Here is an 18,512-nt window from a genome sequence, read left to right on the forward strand (position 1 = left end):
TGTGACACATTTCCTCCAATAAGGTCGCACTTTCTAATCCTTCTAATCCTTTCTAATCAGTGCCCCTCCCTGGTGAGGTGACTAAGCATTCAAATACAGGAGCCTGTGAGGGTGAATAGCCGTCCAATGTCCTCTCTCTCCCCTGCAGGCTTCCTCTTCACTTGCTGTACTGAGTGTTTACTTTTGTAAGGTCCCACTTGTCCCTTTCAGAGAGTATACTCCTTCACCTGGATCCTGTAGGTACTGCCGACCATGTACCTTCTAGGAATGTCAGCCAGTCAGTGTCCACACAGAGGCCTTTGATCCATTTCGAGTTGACTTAGTACAGTGTCATAGATGTGTCTCCAGTTTGATTCTTCTATATATAGACATCTGTGAATTTGAGGAGTTGACAGGGGAGGGGGAGGGGATGGGGGAGAAAATAATAAATATGCATTCATATAAAAAATCTCAATAAAGAAATAAGGAGAACATAAACCTAGTCATCACAGCAGAAAAACTTAAATGAGACTTTTATGTGCTTGGCAGTTGGAGCAGCACAGACTCCATGTCCTTAGCCCATCTCTTTCACCCACGCTCTCTCTGCCTCTGCTCCTAAGTGCTGTTTCAGCTTTAGGACATCTCTACCAAAGAGGGCTTTCTTACTGGCTTCGCAGTCCAGTGAGCAGTTTACTCTGCAGATGACAGATAGAATGTAGGGATGGTGGCCCTGCCCACTGATAGATAGGATATGGGGATGGTGGCCCCTGCCCACTGATAGATAGGACATGGGGTCAGTGGCCCCTGCCCACTGATAGGACGTGGGGACTTATTCTGCCCTTATTCTGCCATAATCCTTACTTGTGGATGATTAAAATCAGTCTTCAAAAACAGACAGAGGCAGCTGCTGCTTGGTCCTCTGCCCTGAGGAGAGATGCACCCTGGGTTACACTGAGTATAGAGATGTAAAAGCACTTTTATCTCATGTGCTGTAGGTCAGTTGGCAAAAACAGATTCAGTTCCTGTGTAAGATTCACTCTGATCCCATTGCAGAACTCACGCGGCCTGCCCAGTTAGACTCCGTTTGTGCATTTTCAGGATCCACCTCTGCCAGAAGCACATCTTGACAAGGTTACAGTGCTCTGAGCAAGCCTCGCACTGTGTTAGTGTGTGGTTAGGGACTTGCACTGAGTTGGGCAAGTGCAGTATGTCTTCCTTGTAATACGTGTCTGTGATACCGTCATAAACTCAAATACAGAGGAAGAAATCACTTGAGAGCATTATACTGCATTTATGCTACTGGTTTGGGATACTTACGGCTACTTTTTGTCTGAATGGTGCCATGTGAGTTCCTATGGAGCGGCATGACTTGAGGGCAGGAGTATTTGAAGATTTCTTTTCATTCTGTGGTCCTCAGTTCTCGTTTGTGAAGCGGAGATGATGGTGGGTAGCTACGTCAAGGAAGCTGGAAGGATGGAATTGATACATACCCACGCTTAGACGGGAGTAGGAACATACAGTGTTTAATGGACACTGGCTGACATAATAGTGGTAGACATTGAACATGTTCTGTGATACTCTCAATCAACTGACATCTTATGTGGTAGGATTTGCTAAACTGAAGATTGAAAATGGGGCCCTTCCTGTCTTCGGCAGACACTGCCACTGACCTACCAGCCTGTTCTTGACATAGTGAAAATTTAAGATTCATTTAATGAATGTAGGAGATAGCAATTTATTCCCCCCCCCCATGGAATATATCAGGCACTTAGAGATTTCAAAATTGTTCCTTTAAGAAACTCCTGAAACCAATAAAGGAGAGGAAGCGTTGGGTTGAGTGATGGCTAAGCTGTGCTTGGATGGTGATGCAGGAAACTAGTTATGGAGGAGGGGGATTCATGAAATCTCATACTTGATACAAACTCACAGTACATGTCTCTTGTTGTTGAGCAGGTTTCTGCATGTTTGTCCTGAGCCTGGTGAAGAAGCACTACCGACTGCAGTTCTATATGGTGTGTATCCGCAGCTTCCCGTAGCTGCAGTTCTATATGGTGTGTATCCGCAGCTTCCGTAGCTGCAGTTCTATATGGTGTGTATCCGCAGCTTCCCATAGCTGCTCTCCTCCTCTCCCTGTTCTTACGAGGAATTGGACACATTAGCTGGGTACTGCCTTGCCAGAGCCTGGAGAAGTTTTCATTTTTTTCCTGTGTTCATTAGATAAAAAATATTGGAGTTGAAAGGGTTTGGGGAATTAAAATTACATCAGTTCCTGAAGTGTTATTGAAACATTAAAAAAAGAATTCAAAGACAAAAAAATATATAAATGGTATGTTTGAATTCCCAGATTGTGGGAATGCATCTGAGACAGTCACTAGAGCCTAGGAAGTACCTGCTGCACAGTTTTGTGGCAGCTGACTTTGAACACCCACTGCCAACATCAGCATAGTGGCAGGCAGAACGTGACAGTTTGTGACAGTTATGGTCAGCCACAGATTCTCGCTGCCCTAAGACTCTTGTTTGGTGGAGAGAAGCAGTCTGTGCTTCCTAGGACCCGTTACTTTACACCATGCATTTCTTACTTTCCTAAAGTGGAGCTGTAAGTCTGAAGTCCAGTGCAGAACTGAGAGTTGCTAACTGGGCTCAGCAAGGCTTATTCAGATTGGGTCATCCTTCCCACGTGGCCTTTTCCTTAAGGAAGCATTCTTCTACAAATTATTCTTGTTAAGAAATTTGTAATATTTCCTAAATTTCTAATTTCAAGGGATCCTATAGTAAAATTCTTTATGAAACCTAAAAACAAATACGGCAGATTGGAAGTAATAAAGTCTTCTCTTAGGAACTGGTTCTAGAGCAACTGTGAACAGCAAATGCTATGGACACTGGAGGACCTTGTGTTTCTGTATGGCCACTTGCATCCTCTAGTGCTCTTGAAATCATTTTACTTAATTATAAGACTTAACACAACCAAATCCTATGTAGTGACTAATGACAATGAGAAACAGGTCTGTGCATTTGATCCATGTATCTGTGGGGCTTCTGAATTTGTGGGCACAGGACTTATGGGCCATAGAGGGCCAACTATAAAATGTTGCCTCTTGAAAAAATGTATTTTAAGTATAAAATACTTGATTCTTTTAAATGCATACCAGTAGAACAGAAGAAAACCAACATAAAATACCTTACTGAAATGAGAAATGAGTTTTGAAGAGTAAATAAAAATCTGAATTATTTGGAAAAATCACTTCATAATTGCCAATCAAATTTTTCAGATGAATGCATAGGATCATGACTGCTTTGAGCTCACACTCTGCCATAGTACTTGTGCTAAAAGTCACCGAAGTTGCTGTCTCTCAGGCTGAGGACTAAGGGAGGGGTGTCGGGGAGGGCTGGGGACGGACACGGCAGAGGGCTTTGAAACGTGGAAAGTGCATAATGTCATTGAACAGACGTGAGAAACATCCACTTTCAGCATGAAGGGATGGACCTTACAGGCAGCAAATCCAGAGTTTTCATCCTTCACAGTTAGAAATAAGTCTTTGCACAGAGAGGTTGTCATAGTAAACCCAGGGAAGACAGTTCCCTCAGGGGTTACCTGGAGCATCAGCCTCCAGCACCGCTCGCTCTCCACAGCATCTGTGGCTTCTCAGTTAGCTCCGTGGAGTGATCCACTCTGTGTTTTCAAAACATAATAGTATATCTCAGAGGCACTAGCGTTCCATATTTACCTATAAATTACGGTGGCTTGCTCAGTGATTCCGTGCTTTCAGGGTTCTAGCAGGCAGTCTGAGGGATATAATGCACTAACTGCACTCATTTTGCTTGTATGACCTTATCTTACAAATTCCCATCAGAAGTCGTGGCAGAAAATGTGTGTTTCAAAACTGTTCTTGCTCCTTGGCCGTCCGACAAGCTGCGTTGCTAACCCTTGTGTTGTTGGGCTATTAACAGTTCGCATGGACGCACGTCACTTTACTGATAACCGTCACTCAGTCACATCTTGTCATCCAAAATCTGTTTGAAGGCATGATATGGTAAGGGACTATGCTGTGTTATGCTGCGTTCTGTTTTTATGTCCTGCCTTTTAGACCCCTAACACCGGGCAGTAGCTTCCCAGTTTCCACTACAACGGGGCCACTTGGTACGTCCCAGTAAAATTACTGAATTTCACTTACTCTTTGACAACTGAGCACAAAACGCTTCATTAACGACTGGAATCATTTAGTTCTAAATAAAATGCAAAAAGTCTTTCTCAAAGCCCAGTTACATTTTCAGATGCTAACCAATCCCAATATTGCCTTTTTTTTTTTTTAAAGGATGGATGATATTTACACAGATTGTAAAAAACATGTGATGGTGGCTTTCAGAAAGCACGACTTTTCTCCAGGCTACTGCTGGGTGGGAACGAACGGGCTTCTAGCTGGTTGCTTGGGCAGAGCTGTGAGCTCCTCAGCCCTGGGCTTTGCAGGTTCAGAAAGCATTTTTATTAATTAAAAGTTATCCAACTTCATAATGAGATGTGAGCTGGAATGGGGAGAAGGCTTAAAGAGGTTCTGTGCACCTGCATATGAGCAATGAAAACCAGCCCCGCTTCCCCACCCACCCACCCATCCCCCCTAATGTCACCAACTAGAAACTTTTGTGGCTAAGTGGAATTTTGCCAGGATAGGTTGTGCCCTCTGAATGTGCATGTGTCTGTGTAAACATTTACATTCCAGTTTTCGGACAGATGTCATATAAAACCTTTCGATTGAGGGAGGAGTGTTTCTTATATAAATAGGTTCTGCAGAATTATCAGAGTTTGACAGAGTCATAGGCTAAGATAGAAAGAATTAAAATTCATAGTTTTCCTGGAGGAGAGTTTGCAATAAGAGCTTGGGATAAACTTACCACTTTATTCTCTGCCTGCACAAGTGGCTTGTTTTGCATTTCGCTATAGCAATTGGCTATTCAGTATGTTCCTTAGCTGCGATCTTTAGTGTCTTAGTTTAGTGATAGACTTTGTGCTATTCCCTGGCTAAATGAGCCAGCTCTTTTTGGTATTTTCTGTTTCTGTTACTGTGCTCTGCTCTGTCCACTGCTCTGTCCACTGTGTGATCTAAAGAGTTGCCATGCGGGTTCATTCTGAGCTATAAACCAGATAAGTGTCTGCTGTCTAACCGTGCGCACCTCTCTCTGCTAATGTTTTAAAGGTTCCTTGTTCCCATATCAAGCGTCATCTGCAATGACATCACAGCTTACCTTTTTGGATTTTTTTTTGGAAGAACTCCTCTAATTAAGGTAATGGGAAATGTCAGGAAGGAGCCCCTCCCGTAGTCTTAGAGCTGAGGCCCTGGGACAGTTCACCCCTTGGCACACTCGCACACCTGATTTGCACACAGCAGCTCGAGTAGGGCATGAGATACCTTCCCAGAGTTCCTCTGAGTTTGCTGTCATGTGTGCAGTTGGGCCCTCCATGGGAGCCGCGCTCCATTGCCCTCTGCTCCTTCAAGTCACCGCTCACCTCATCCTCCTGCTGCTTTCTCATCCCCAGCAGCCCTACCCACAGCCAGCCTTGGCTCTCTCTGCTGTCCCTTCCTTCATTAAACTTCCTGCCAGAGCAAGGCACACATCTGTGTGCACAGAGACAGCCAAGGTCATTTAAAAATAAGACTAGAGAGGCTAAAGCAAATAGCAACAGCTTAAGAGAGGGCGGGAGGCATCTGATCTGGACAGCCCCTTCCCCTTCGCCTTGGGCTTGGTTCTGTGTATGGACAGCGGAGGCAAGGACATGAATTAAATTATTCAGATTTTATTGGGGGGGCAGGAAAAAAACAAGTTCTTATGAAAAATCCAAGCTTTTCCTAGTACTGATTTAATCAATTCATTTTATTTATTTATATTTATTTAGAGATAGGGTTTCTCTGTGTAGCCCTGGCTGTCCTAGAACTCACTCTATAGACTAGGCTGGTCTTGAACATGTAGATCCACCTGCCTCTGATTCCCGAGTGCTGGGATAAAAGGTGCGCAACACTATCTCCTGGTTTGGGTTTTTAAAGAGCTCTCTCTATGTTGGGGCTTCTCTTAGGAGTCAGTTTCCATCCTGAGCAAAGTGTTCGATGGGAGTCTCACAAATGTGTTCCTCAGCTGAGAGGAAAGCAGTTATGGAGGAAGCAGGGGCCACTGTTGGATAATGGATTAGCCTCAGGCTGCAGAGCAATGTGAGGGAGTGCAGTGCCCCTGGGGAGTGGTGGGCGGCCTCCCCTCAGAGCACCGCAGCTCTCCTCTTGTGGGCAGTCACATAGAACCAGGCCAAGCTGCCCTGCGAGCTGCCTGCGGGGCTGCTGGTGTGCAAGGGGTGGATCTTGGACATGTTTCTGAAGCTACTACGCCAGAACAAGTGAGCATGCTCACAAGCTCTAGACCAGCAACGCCACCGCAAGGGAGACTGCGAGCCATGCAGGAGTCCCAGTGGCCGCTTTTCAATACCTTTCAAGTGATTTCACCAAGGAGGATTATTTATATGATAGGCCCCGGAGGGTGAGCACTTATCTGGTGACCTGCTGTGAGTCAGCTGGAAGCTTTCTTAGGTCAGCAGCAGATTCTTTAAGTCCACTTGACGCCACGAATACAGACACTGCATTATCCCAGGAGAAGGGGGGTCGGTACCTTCTCTGTGGCAGAATTGGTACCAGGTTTGTTAGGCTGCCAGCTCGTCTAACTTTGAGATGTCTCACCTTAAAGGTTAAGAACTCTACAAGGAGCTCGGGTAGCTTGGGCTGTGACCCATTCCTTCCCTGAGAGTTAGCTCTGTCCCTGCAGGCCCCCTGACACAGCCATTTTACTTCTTCCTTTCTATGGTAGCTCTGGGCATTTAGGACCACAGACTCAAGTCTCCTCTCCTTATACTACCAAGTTCCCGACTTACCTCCAGATTTTTCTCCCTGAGTGTCTTGTTGACTGGGAAATAAGAGCCAGACTGAAGCGTAGCCAGTGTCTATTCTTAGAAGCACAATATGTTCCTTTCTCTCTAAAGGTAGATCATGTAGATCATGGGGTGTGTGTGTGTGTGTGTGTGTGTGTGCTAATTTGGGGCTGTTGAATATTTCATTTTGGAAGGAAATCTCATATATATTGCATATTAGGACTGAGCTGAACATGCAAGCACCAGTTTGTAATCTTAGTACTTGAGAGGCTGAGGCAGGAGGGTTGCAAACTCTAGACCAGAATGGGCTACATTGTGGGACCCTGTCCCCCTAACCTACCTGCCCAAAACAAGATAACCTGGAGTGTCCCAGTGCCTGGGCCCTGTTGTGTTCCTTCTGTCCTTTGATCAGGAGCCGGGCAGCACTGATGACATGTACTCGGGATGACTTAACAACCTTACTCCATGAGGAGCATGCAGTCATGAGAAAAGGATTTCAGTACTGAATTTACAGCCCTCTGGAAGACAAAAAGGAGAAAGGGCTTAAGGCCATATAACAGAAATGAGTAGACATTCATAATCCATCACACACAGGACGGTCTGCTGTGTGTTAAGTGCCTCTCAAGACACTTGCTTAGGTAAATCACGACCCACACAGTGCACAAGTGCAGCTTTCAATTGTTGGATTAAGAGGAAAGGGAAGGCTTCCCAGCATTCGAGAGGCAGATGCAGACAGGTCTCTATGAATTCGACACCAGCCTAGAGTACAAAGTGGGTTCCAGCAAGACAGTCAGGGCTCTGTGTCAGACAAACCCTGCTCGAAAAACCAGGAGAGGGGTGTGTGTGGGGGGGGGGGAGGTACAGGGCATTGGGGGAACCTTGTAGAGGCCCCTGTGTTCCCATGTTTGCATGTGTACTAACACCCCTCCCCATCTTGTTCGGCCTCTGTAGCTGTCTCCTAAGAAGACCTGGGAAGGATTCATTGGCGGTTTCTTCTCCACAGTCATATTTGGATTCATTGTGAGTTTTAGTAGGATTTTAATTATATCTATAGTCTGAAAACCCATGTTAGAGTTTAGGCTTTTCTAAACCTACAAAATCATGAGTTGCTAGTAATAATTTTACTAGAACTTACTAAATAGGCACCCACTGTCAGTCATTTCTGTGTTTTGATTAGCATGGTCTTCTCTGATTCTCCCCCACCCCCCACCCCCATCTGATGCCTAAAGAACTTTCTTTGATGAGAGATGAGAGCCACATTTACCTGTGGGTATAAGGACAGGCTGATACCCCACTAATATATTAACAGTTCGACCCCCATACCTTAGACTCAGGGAACATTACTGAAGGGGGCGACGACAAGATTGTTAGAGCCAGAAGACCAGGGTGTCTGCTATAAGATCCTGTCAGAGTCTAGTCCAAGAAAAGTGATATAAGTTGATCTAAAGTTGATATAGTTGATATAAAATATCACATCCAAACACAGTGTAATCACAACAACATAAAGCTTTGGGACAATAAATACATGAATAACTGGAAACTCGGCATTGTCTTGTATGGGGAAACTACCCCTCTATTTAGTTTATAAACAATTCATTCTCAATGAAGATTCTAGTAAAATTGGGGGGGGGGGACAAGGTTTGAGGTAGAACATCAGTAATCATTGATTCACGCCGAAGATCCTAAGGTTTATGCATCAAAAGTAAGATACCAAGTTAAAGAATACGATAAGAGTTTGTTACTTAGAAGTAGGGTGCAGAGAGCGCCATCCCTGGAAGAAGTAAAGAGCTAGCCATTTAAACGTAGTATACAGCCAGGTACGAAACTGGCTTAGTTTGGAGGCAAGGCAGTTATCCGTTCCTAGCAGCATATCTGAATTTCTGCTGCTCTTGAGCAGAGCCATGGAGTGGGTGTCTGGAGGAGAACCCAAGATAACCTTTCGTTAAACAACTTAAATGTACAAGAAGATGTTTTTTATCTCCCGTTTCGATGGCTGAAGACAGCTAACTTTAAAAACTGTCCTGGGCTCCCTGGGCTAGTGAGGGACAGTGAGTGGCACCTCACCTGCACTGCTGTGCACCGTTTGCTTAGTGACTTTGTATCAGCTGATGAGATCAGTATGAGCCTGTGTGCCGCAAGCCCTCTGTATACCCCGAATCTTTATAATCCACTCCTTTACATACTGCGTCTTCCTAGCCTCGGTTAAGACTTACGATGTGAACTCTGAGAAGTAAGGTCTTGGGCTAATGAGATGGCTCTGCAGGTGAGGGCAGTTGCTTTGCACATCTTGGAGACTTTAATCCACAGAGTCCACATACAAGGTGAAGGAGAAAACTGCCTCTACCGGGCTGTGCTGGGACACGCACTCGTCGTGCACACACAGAGCAGTGAGAAGATGCACTGGAGGGGAAGACCTCCTATGATGCTCTTTTAAGACTGCATCAGCCCCTCCCCTTCTTAGGCTGAATGGAGATGTCATTCTCTAAAGGTCTGTGAAGGCCTTTCCCGGGTCCATCCTGACCTTCTAACTTTGTAAACCTGTAGCCATAAGCTAATGCAAGACATCCTGGCACCTGGCTCTGTCCTTTGTGACCTGTGGTTTCCTTTTACCTGGGCATTGTCTCATGGATCTTGCTTTGCTCTTCAGGCTGCCTATGTCTTGTCCAAGTACCAGTACTTTGTGTGCCCGGTGGAATACCGAAGCGATGTCAACTCCTTCGTGACAGAGTGTGAGCCCTCAGAACTGTTCCAGCTTCAGAATTACTCCCTCCCTCCGTTCCTACAGGCCGTGCTGAGCCGGGTAAGACAAATGTCCCGTTAACACGACTAGAACTGTCCTTCCCTATTGAGCTGCCTTTAAAAGTGAAATTCCGATTCTTTAAAAAAAAAGATAGAAGTGGATTGTATGTTTATCATCTTCTTAAACATCATCAAACGGGTAAGTTCCAGGGTATTGTATGTTTGTACACTAGGAATTTATTTGCATAATGATTGAAATACTGATAGCAATTTAGTTTGTGTTTTCAAGGTGTTGTAAAACATTTAAAAATAGCTGGGCGGTAGTGGCATATGCCTTTAATCCCAACACTTGGGAGGCAGAAGCAGGTGGATTTCTGAGTTCGAGGCCAGCCTGGTTTACAAAGTGAGTTCCAGGACAGCCAGGGTGAGACAGAGAAACCCTGTCTCAGGGAAAAAAACAAACAAACAAACAAACAAACAAACAAAAAACCATTTAAAAAATAAATTTAAAAATTTTTACAAATAAGTGATTTGAATAAGATTTCCATGTTTCTGATATGATTCGAATTAGTATAAATCTCAATTAAGACTCATCAGTTGAAAGAGCCCTGCATTTTTAGGGTTCATTACTAATATACAAATCTCCTAAAAAACGAGTTTTCCCACTGCCACCATTTAAAGCATCTTTGAGGTGTCATTCCTCAGAACGTTTGGCATGCTCTCTGATGGAACTCCTCTGTCTGTTGATGCATCGTTAAAGTGGGAAATGGAATGGGTTAGTTAGTTCTGTCGTGGGAAGAGGAGACCTCAGCTGAAGGGTTGCCTACATCAGATTGTCCCGTGAGCTTTTCTGTGGGACATTTTCTTCATTGCTGATTGGTGTAGGAGGGCTCACTGATGCGGATCCCAGACATCTCCCTCAGCATCCATGCACACTACGGTGTGCTGTAAGACTTGGGCTGGAGCCAGGCTTCAGTTTGGAGCGATGCTGTCTGTCGCTTTGAGAACAGATCTGAAACTGTGTGGGCCGAGCATCCTTCTTGGACCACAGTCCTCGATTGTGTGCAGCTTTCAGTTCATTCAGAGATGCTTGAGGGGTAGACGGGCGCTATAGTTCAACAGTGTGGTCGAGATGCTCTGTTTGGATGATTTCCCCATGTTGTCTGTGATCAGCCATGCTCAATTTGACAGGTTTTGCTTCCTGTGAGACAGCGTCTTACCATGCAGCCCAGGCTAGCCTTCAACCCAAGGTAGTCCCATGTCAGCCTCTAGAGAGCTGGGATAACAGGCTCACACCACCACCCCTTGATACTATTTTTTTTAGAGAATTAATTATATTATTTCATGTATATGAGTACACTATAGCTGTCTTCAGACACACCAGAAGAGGGCATCAGATTCCATTACAGATGGTTGTGAGCCACCACCCTGTGGTTGCTGGGAATTAAACTCAAGACCTCTGGAAGAGCAGTCAGTGCTCTTAACCACTGAGCCATCATCTCTCCAGCCCCCTGCCCCTTGATAGTATTTTAAGAAACTTATTTCTGCATGATTCCATAGCTTTCAACTTAGTTTTGGGGAGAAAGACAACTTTTTTTTATCTTTATTTTGAAACTGTGTAAAGCCCTGTATACTTAGCAACATGCAGTTTTTTTTTTTAATTTAAATATTTTTATTACATATTTTCCTCAATTACATTTCCAATGCTATCCCAAAAGTCTCCCATACCCTCCCACTCCCCTACCCACCCATTCCCACTTTTTGGCCCTGGCATTCCTCTGTACTGGAGCATATAAAGTTTGCATGTCCAATGGGCCTCTCTTTCCAGTGATGGCCGACTAGGCCATCTTTTGATACATATGCAGCTAGAGTCAAGAGCTCCGGGGGTACTGGTTAGTTCATAATGTTGTTACACCTACAGGGTTGCAGATCTCTTTAGCTCCTTGGATACTTTCTCTAGTTCCTCCACTGGGGACCCTGTGATCCATCCAATAGCTGACTGTGAGCATCCACTTCTGTGTTTGCTAGGTCCCGGCCTAGTCTCACAAGAGACAGCTATATCAGGGTCCTTTCAGCAAATGCTTGCTAGTGTATGCAATGGTGTCACCGTTTGGAGGCTAATTATGGGATGGATCCCTGGATATGACAGTCTCTAGATGGCCCATCCTTTTGTCTCAGCTCTAAGCTTTTTGTCTCTGTAACTCCTTCCATCGGTGGGGTGATTGTTTCCAATTCTAAGAAGGGGCAAAGTGTCCACACTTTGGTCTTCGTTCTTCTTCAGTTTCATGTGTTTTGCAAATTATATCTTATATCTCGGGTATACTAAGTTTCTGGGCTAATATCCACTTATCAGTGAGTACATATCATTTGAGTTCTTTTGTGATTGTGTTACCTCACTCAGGATGATGCCCTCCAGGTCCAACCATTTGCCTAGGAATTTCATAAATTCATTCCTTTTAATAGCTGAGTAGTACTCCATTGTGTAAATGTACCACATTTTTTGTATCCATTCCTCTGTTGAGGGGCATCTGGGTTCTTTCCAGCTTCTGGCTATTATAAATAAGGCTGCTATGACCATAGTGGAGCATGTGTCCTTCTTACCAGTTGGGACATCTTCTGGATATATGCCCAGGAGAGGTATTGCGGGATCCTCCGGTAGTACTATGTCCAATTTTCTGAGGAACCGCCAGACTGATTTCCAGAGCTTGCAATCCCACCAACAATGGAGGAGTGTTCCTCTTTCTCCACATCCTCGCCAGCATCTGCTGTCACCTGAATTTTTGATCTTAGCTATTCTGACTGGTGTGAGATGGAATCTCAGGATTGTTTTGATTTGCATTTCTCTGATGATTAAGGATGCTGAACATTTTTTCAGGTGCTTCTCTGCCATTCGGTATTCCTCAGGTGAGAATTCTTTGTTTAGCTCTGAGCCCCATTTTTAATGGGGTTATTTGATTTTCTGGAGTCCACCTTCTTGAGTTCTTTATATATATTGGATATTAGTCCCCTATCTGATTTAGGATAGGTAAAGATCCTTTCCCAATCTGTTGGTGGCCTTTTTGTCTTATTGATGGTGTCTTTAGCCTTGCAGAAGCTTTGCAGTTTCATGAGGTCCCATTTGTTAACTCTCGATCTTACAGCACAAGCCATTGCTGTTCTATTCAGGATTTTTTCCCCTGTGCCCATATCTTCGAGGCTTTCCCCCACTTTCTCTATAAGTTTCAGTGTGTCTGTTTTTTTGTTTTTTGGTTTTTTTTAATATTTATTTATTATATGTAAGTACACTGTAGCTGTCTTCAGACACTCCAGAAGAGGGCGCCAGATCTCATTATGGATGGTTGTGAGCCATGTGGTTGCTGGGAATTGAACTCGGGACCTTCGGAAGAACAGTCAGTGCTCTTAACTGCTGAGCCATCTCTCCAGCCCAGTGTCTCTGGTTTTATGTGGAGTTCCTTGATCCACTTAGATTTGACCTTAGTACAAGGAGATAGGAATGGATCTATTCACATTCTTCTACATGATAACCACCAGTTGTGCCAGCACCATTTGTTGAAAATGCTGAGAAAGACAACTTTTTATTATTTTTATCATTTGAAATTAAATTGATATAAAATATAAAATTAAAATAAGTCCCATAAGAGCAAAGAACTATGGCCAGAAGAGCAACAAACATTTGCGTGAGCTCAAGTGTAGGCCTTCCATCAGCTGAGCTAGAATTCCACAGCTGTACCCAGTGTGACAGGGAGGCAGTGGGTGTGGGGCAGGGAGTGGGCCCAGCATGAGACTGCCATGATGATGGGTTTTCTCCCGTGGTCTTCAAAGCTTGAGAAGTCAACAAAAACGTGGCCTGCCTTGACTTCCCATGTCTGCTGAAGTCCCTGGGTTCCAAGGCACGGGTGAGTGTACTGTTAACGAACAGGTCCTCTCTGCTTCTTCCTCCTCAGGAGACTGTGAGCTTGTACCCCTTCCAGATACACAGCATTGCCCTTTCAACATTTGCGTCACTGATTGGCCCATTTGGAGGCTTCTTTGCCAGTGGATTCAAAAGAGCATTCAAAATCAAGGTATGTTGTGACATTCTTCTCTACATCGTTATACACATAATTAGGAGCTATATTGTCATTGGGGTGTGGTCCATGAGCCCCTGGGAAGCCACACCATCCCTGAAATCTATTTTAACCTCACAGACAAGCTGCCTGGCTGGTTTGAGTGTATTCTCCTTTTGGTAGGTTTGGCTATGCCGTATTTGTTTGTTTTGAAGTGTATTAGCCTCTTCTGGAAATGGAATGCAATGTCCCCTCATTGCCATTGCTGCTGTGACTGCAGCCCTGCAATTGGAGATGTTAGGAATCTGTCCATACATCCTTGTAGCTTGGCACTTCCCAGTATCTTGAAGGCTCTGCAGAGGGGCTTTTGTGGGGGGTGGGGGGTGGGGGTGGGGGGTGGGGGGAGCTCTCGTCCCTGCTGGCTAGTGGGGTTCAGACTTGGTGATGTCAGGCTGTAAAGAACATCCTTCCACCCCAGCATTTCCTCTCTGTCTCTGCTGCATGAAGCTTGCCCCACAGACATGTCTATGAATATCTCAATAAAACTTTGTGGATTAGACATGCTTGTGGGACAGATTTGGCGTGTGGGATCTGTGTGGGATCTGTGTGGGATCTGTGTGGGATCTGGTGGGATCTGTGTGGGATCTGTGTGGGATCTGGTGGGATCTGTGTGGGATCTGGGTGGGATCTGTGTGGGATCTGGTGGGATCTGTGTGGGATCTGGTGGGATCTGGTGGGATCTGTGTGGGATCTGTGTGGGATCTGTGTGGGATCTGTGTGGGATCTGTGTGGGATCTGTGTGGGATCTGTGTGGGATCTGTGTGGGATCTGGTGGGATCTGTGTGGGATCTGTGTGGGATCTGTGTGGGATCTGGTGGGATCTGTGTGGGATCTGTGTGGGATCTGTGTGGGATCTGTGTGGGATCTGTGTGGGATCTGTGTGGGATCTGTGTGGGATCTGTGTGGGATCTGTGTGGGATCTGTGTGGGATCTGGTGGGCTGATTGTGGTCTAGAAAGTCACAGTTGTTCCTATGCTTTAGAAGATCTGGGCCTTCCTAAAGTGATGTCATCTCAGTGTTCTGCTCTTAAACCACGTTAGGGTGGAATTGGCTCATTACGGCTAGCGTGACTGTTAAGGATGTGGTCAGGGAAGGTAGCTCTGAGGAATTGCCAGTGGGCTGAGATCTGATGAGGATGAGTCTTACAGAGAAGCCTGAAGGAGAGAGTTGAAGCAAGTGCAATGAGGGGTGACTTGTCTAGAGCAAGAGCGGTCACTTATTGAGTGCAAGGAGGGGATGACTTGTCAAAATTGGGAGCAAGGACACAGCTGTGTTAGAGAACGGTTGAGAACACAGTATTTGGAAACCTGACCACACAGGCCTTAGGCTGACTGGGAAAGTAAGTGAACACAGGGCGCCTCTGAGCCCACCAGGTCCTGGCCTCCAGATGCACCCTCCCTGGAGGGGAGGGCAGGAAGCAGTCCAGTCTGTGGTGACAACTGAGGCTCCATGGGTGACTGCCTTAAAGAGTGGGATGAGGCTGCTGTGGCTCCCTCACGCCTCAGTGAGCAGAGATGGGAGGAAATGAGTTGGCAAAAATTATTCACACAGCTTCTCAGCAGCTGTTTTAAATGGAGAAGAGGTTTCAGAATGCCATTCTAATAAAAGTCTCTGAGGGTTCTCACCCTCAGAAGGGAGAGGTTTCCTTTTCACGTCTGAAGGGGCAACTGCTGCTGTGTCTTGTGCATTAGATGCCCCAGTGTGCCTCCAGTCACCTCTTTTCCCTGGGGTTCAGGCCTTATCACCATTGCCCTGCCCCTCTGTGGCTATTTAGTGGATGGCTGTTCTCAGTGAGCCGGCTGCTTTGCTTTGGTCTTTACCTCAGTGCTAGAAAAAGACAGTTTATCACTGGAATGTTCCAGAGCAGGACCCTTTGGACAAGCCTAAATCAGAAGTGCCTGAGCATATGTGAGATTCCAGGGCGGCTCCCCCAGCCCCGGCCATTGCAGGGCAGAGGCGGTCAGGAAGTTAGAGAAGGGGAGTTGACAGACCTGCTATTGAAAATTTCATTAATGAGGAAAAGTGCTAGACTTAATTAATACTTGGTGTTATTTCAACACTGTGGGCCACTCCAGAAATCATTAAACAGTGAGTGGAGATTTTAAAAAATAACGTTTCAATCCGTTGGCTGTATTCTAATTTATTTGTATTTGTTGGGAAAATGAATAGGAAGGTTGTTTTCCTTATAAGGTGCATAACACCGGAAACCATGACTACAACAGAATTTGGTATAGGTGATTTCTCTGCACATTTGTCTGTTTCTGCAGGATTTTGCAAACACGATTCCTGGACATGGCGGGATAATGGACAGGTTTGACTGTCAGTATTTGATGGCAACGTTCGTGCATGTGTACATCACCAGCTTCATCAGGTATGTTTCTGTTGAAACCAGAACCAAAAGCTCCCCATGGCCTGGCTCCTTTTGAGGGAGTTCATTAGTTTGACTGCCTCTGTCAGTGGTTGTGTATAACGTCAAGGTAAATGGAACCATAGCTCTACATAGCAGGGCTCAGTCTCCATTGTTTTTAAAGCATTTGAGCAGCCTAAAGGTTAGTCTACACCTTAATTGTCAGCAGAACTCGATTAAAAGACCCAATAAAAAGACCCAGTTAATGTGCCTTAGGCTGTGTTCAGAATATCTGAGCAGTTTGCATTTCTCACGGGTGGGCACTCCCTGGCCGCCATTAAGGAGAGGGCAGATCATTCCGCCCAGCTATCAGGTGTCTGTGATCCAGCACAAGATGTTCTACAGAGAGAACAGATGATAAACCCTGTCCTCAGCACTTCCTGCGGAGGGACGGGAGGGTCTGCAGAGGGTAAAACCAACTGATATGGATGGTTTCAGGAGCCATGGTAAAAAAACGAAGCAGGTGAGAGGTTCTTGCTGTATGTGAGGGAGGGGTAGGAGGAGGCGGCTGCTTGGTGAGTGGTTGCCTGCTGGCACTGAGTATTAGTGCTTCAGGTCTGCCCTGCGATGGCAGCGTAGCATGGGACAGCCAGCAGTCGTGACTTGGTGACTTGGTGCCCATGGTCTCCACTGGGGCCCAGGAGGTCTTGGAAAATATGTTTTCATCAGTCATTTAGAAAGAGACTTATATTTAGGAATTCATAAACATGCGATTAAAATATGTATCCATAGCAGTGTGAGAATTTGTGTCAGTCTTTCAGTGGAGCCGTACTTCAATTCCCCAGCTTCCTCCAGCTTTTCAGATAACAAAGACTCCTTACCCTGTGTGGTATGTCTCTCCTCCCTCCCTGATTCACACTCTCCTTTCTTCATCTGTTTACACTTTTAAAGTTTAATTTGTTCCTTTTCTAGCTTTTTAAGATAAAGCCCAAGCTGTGATGGTCAGCCTTCTTATCCAAGACTACAGACTTGCTCTCGGCACCCTTTCCTCTCACTCTGCACAGAACAGTGTGGACATTTCCAGTTCCCGCACCACGATCTTCTTTGGCACATTGGTTATTTAGACATATTGATTGATTTCCAAACAAATCGCGACCCTGTGGTTCCTCTCCCCTTACTGATTGTTGCCTTAGTTCCAGTGTGGTTCACAGAAGCCTTTTGTGCTGTAACTGTTAATTTTTGAAGCTTGCGTCATGGCCTACCACGTCAATTCTGGCACGTGCTGTGTCCACAGAGAGGTGATGGTCCCCCTGCAAGCTTCAGGTGTAACTGAGTCTGTGGCACTCGGTTCTTCTAAGTGCTCAACTTGGTCATTTGAGTCACAGGTGCTTGCTCTCACCTGAACCTGAGCTGTGGGGTCTCATGCAGTGACCACAGGCCATTCCCTGTCCCACCAGTAGGAGCATCATGTTTAGATCCCCACCTTCTTCCGGGTTGCACTGGAACATATTAACCTTCCATGGCAGCTGCTCTGTGCTGTTCCTCACTTGGTCACTGAACCCCATCTACCTCCCAGCCCGCTCAGGTTTATATCCTGTTTCTCTATCTTTTTGTTTTTAACATTCCCTTCTCTTCATTTTTAGCAGTGTCTTTCTCTTCTGGTTATTTTTTTTTTCTTATGGCCCCAACTGACCATTTTTTGTCTTTTGCCTTGCATCTCCTTGTTGATAGATTTTGATATTTAGTAATTTATGGTTAAATCCCTAAAAAAATCAAACAAACAAAAAACCCAAAACAACAACAACAAAAAACCAAACCCCAAGACCAAGCCAAGACAAAACATAGACTTTATTTTTCAAAAGACGGCAAGTTTCTGCGGTATTAATTTACACTTCTGTTTAAGAAGTCTCTCTTGTGCAGCCAGCAGTACGGTCAGTAGTGGGGTCATCTGAGCCACGCCCCTGCCCTGAAAGCAGATCCTTGACCTATTTGAATCCAGCTAGCGGGAAGTGCTTGCTGATGTCACTTTCCATGTCGCATAGCTTCTTGGGATGGCTCCCCGCTCTGCAGGCGGGCAGGCTGCTCCAGCTGTGCCAGGGAAAGCAGCAAGATGAGCTGGGCTATAATTTGAGTAGCCTCTGGCTGTGAGGGGCACCTGACACAGGTCCCTGCCAGCTTGCCTGGAGACATGAAGGTGACCCATGGGACAGCTGCCCTGTGCTGCTGTGTAAGCCAAAGGGTTTCAGAGTAAACTGTGCCTGTGTTCATCCCACTGCTTCGGAGCTGGGAGTGACAGGGCAGTTCTTCAGATTCTATTTTACAAGTCTGTATTATAAATCCTTTACTTACCTGTTCTTAGTGGGAGCTACCAACCCTCCATGGTTCACACATGGGACTTTCCAGTTAGAGCTCACCATTGTTCACACACACACACACACAC

The 18,512-nt window shown here is 45.5% G+C and overlaps 1 protein-coding gene across 1 annotated transcript in view; it reads left to right on the top strand.

Annotated features, from left to right (window-relative positions):
- Cds1 (CDP-diacylglycerol synthase 1) overlaps nt 1-18,512 on the top strand; it is a 62,299-nt gene that overhangs the window by 39,070 nt on the left and 4,717 nt on the right. Inside the window, exons 6-12 of the mRNA XM_021163852.3 lie at nt 1,933-1,991; nt 3,928-4,010; nt 5,169-5,256; nt 7,832-7,900; nt 9,528-9,680; nt 13,564-13,683; nt 15,993-16,096. Coding sequence (XP_021019511.1) covers nt 1,933-1,991; nt 3,928-4,010; nt 5,169-5,256; nt 7,832-7,900; nt 9,528-9,680; nt 13,564-13,683; nt 15,993-16,096 — 676 coding nt within the window. The remainder of the gene's footprint in view (nt 1-1,932; nt 1,992-3,927; nt 4,011-5,168; nt 5,257-7,831; nt 7,901-9,527; nt 9,681-13,563; nt 13,684-15,992; nt 16,097-18,512) is intronic.

The sequence above is a fragment of the Mus caroli genome, unplaced genomic scaffold (assembly GCF_978045245.1).
Source record: "Mus caroli unplaced genomic scaffold, Mus_caroli_1 scaffold_4, whole genome shotgun sequence".
In the NCBI taxonomy this organism is placed as follows: Eukaryota; Metazoa; Chordata; class Mammalia; order Rodentia; family Muridae; genus Mus; species Mus caroli.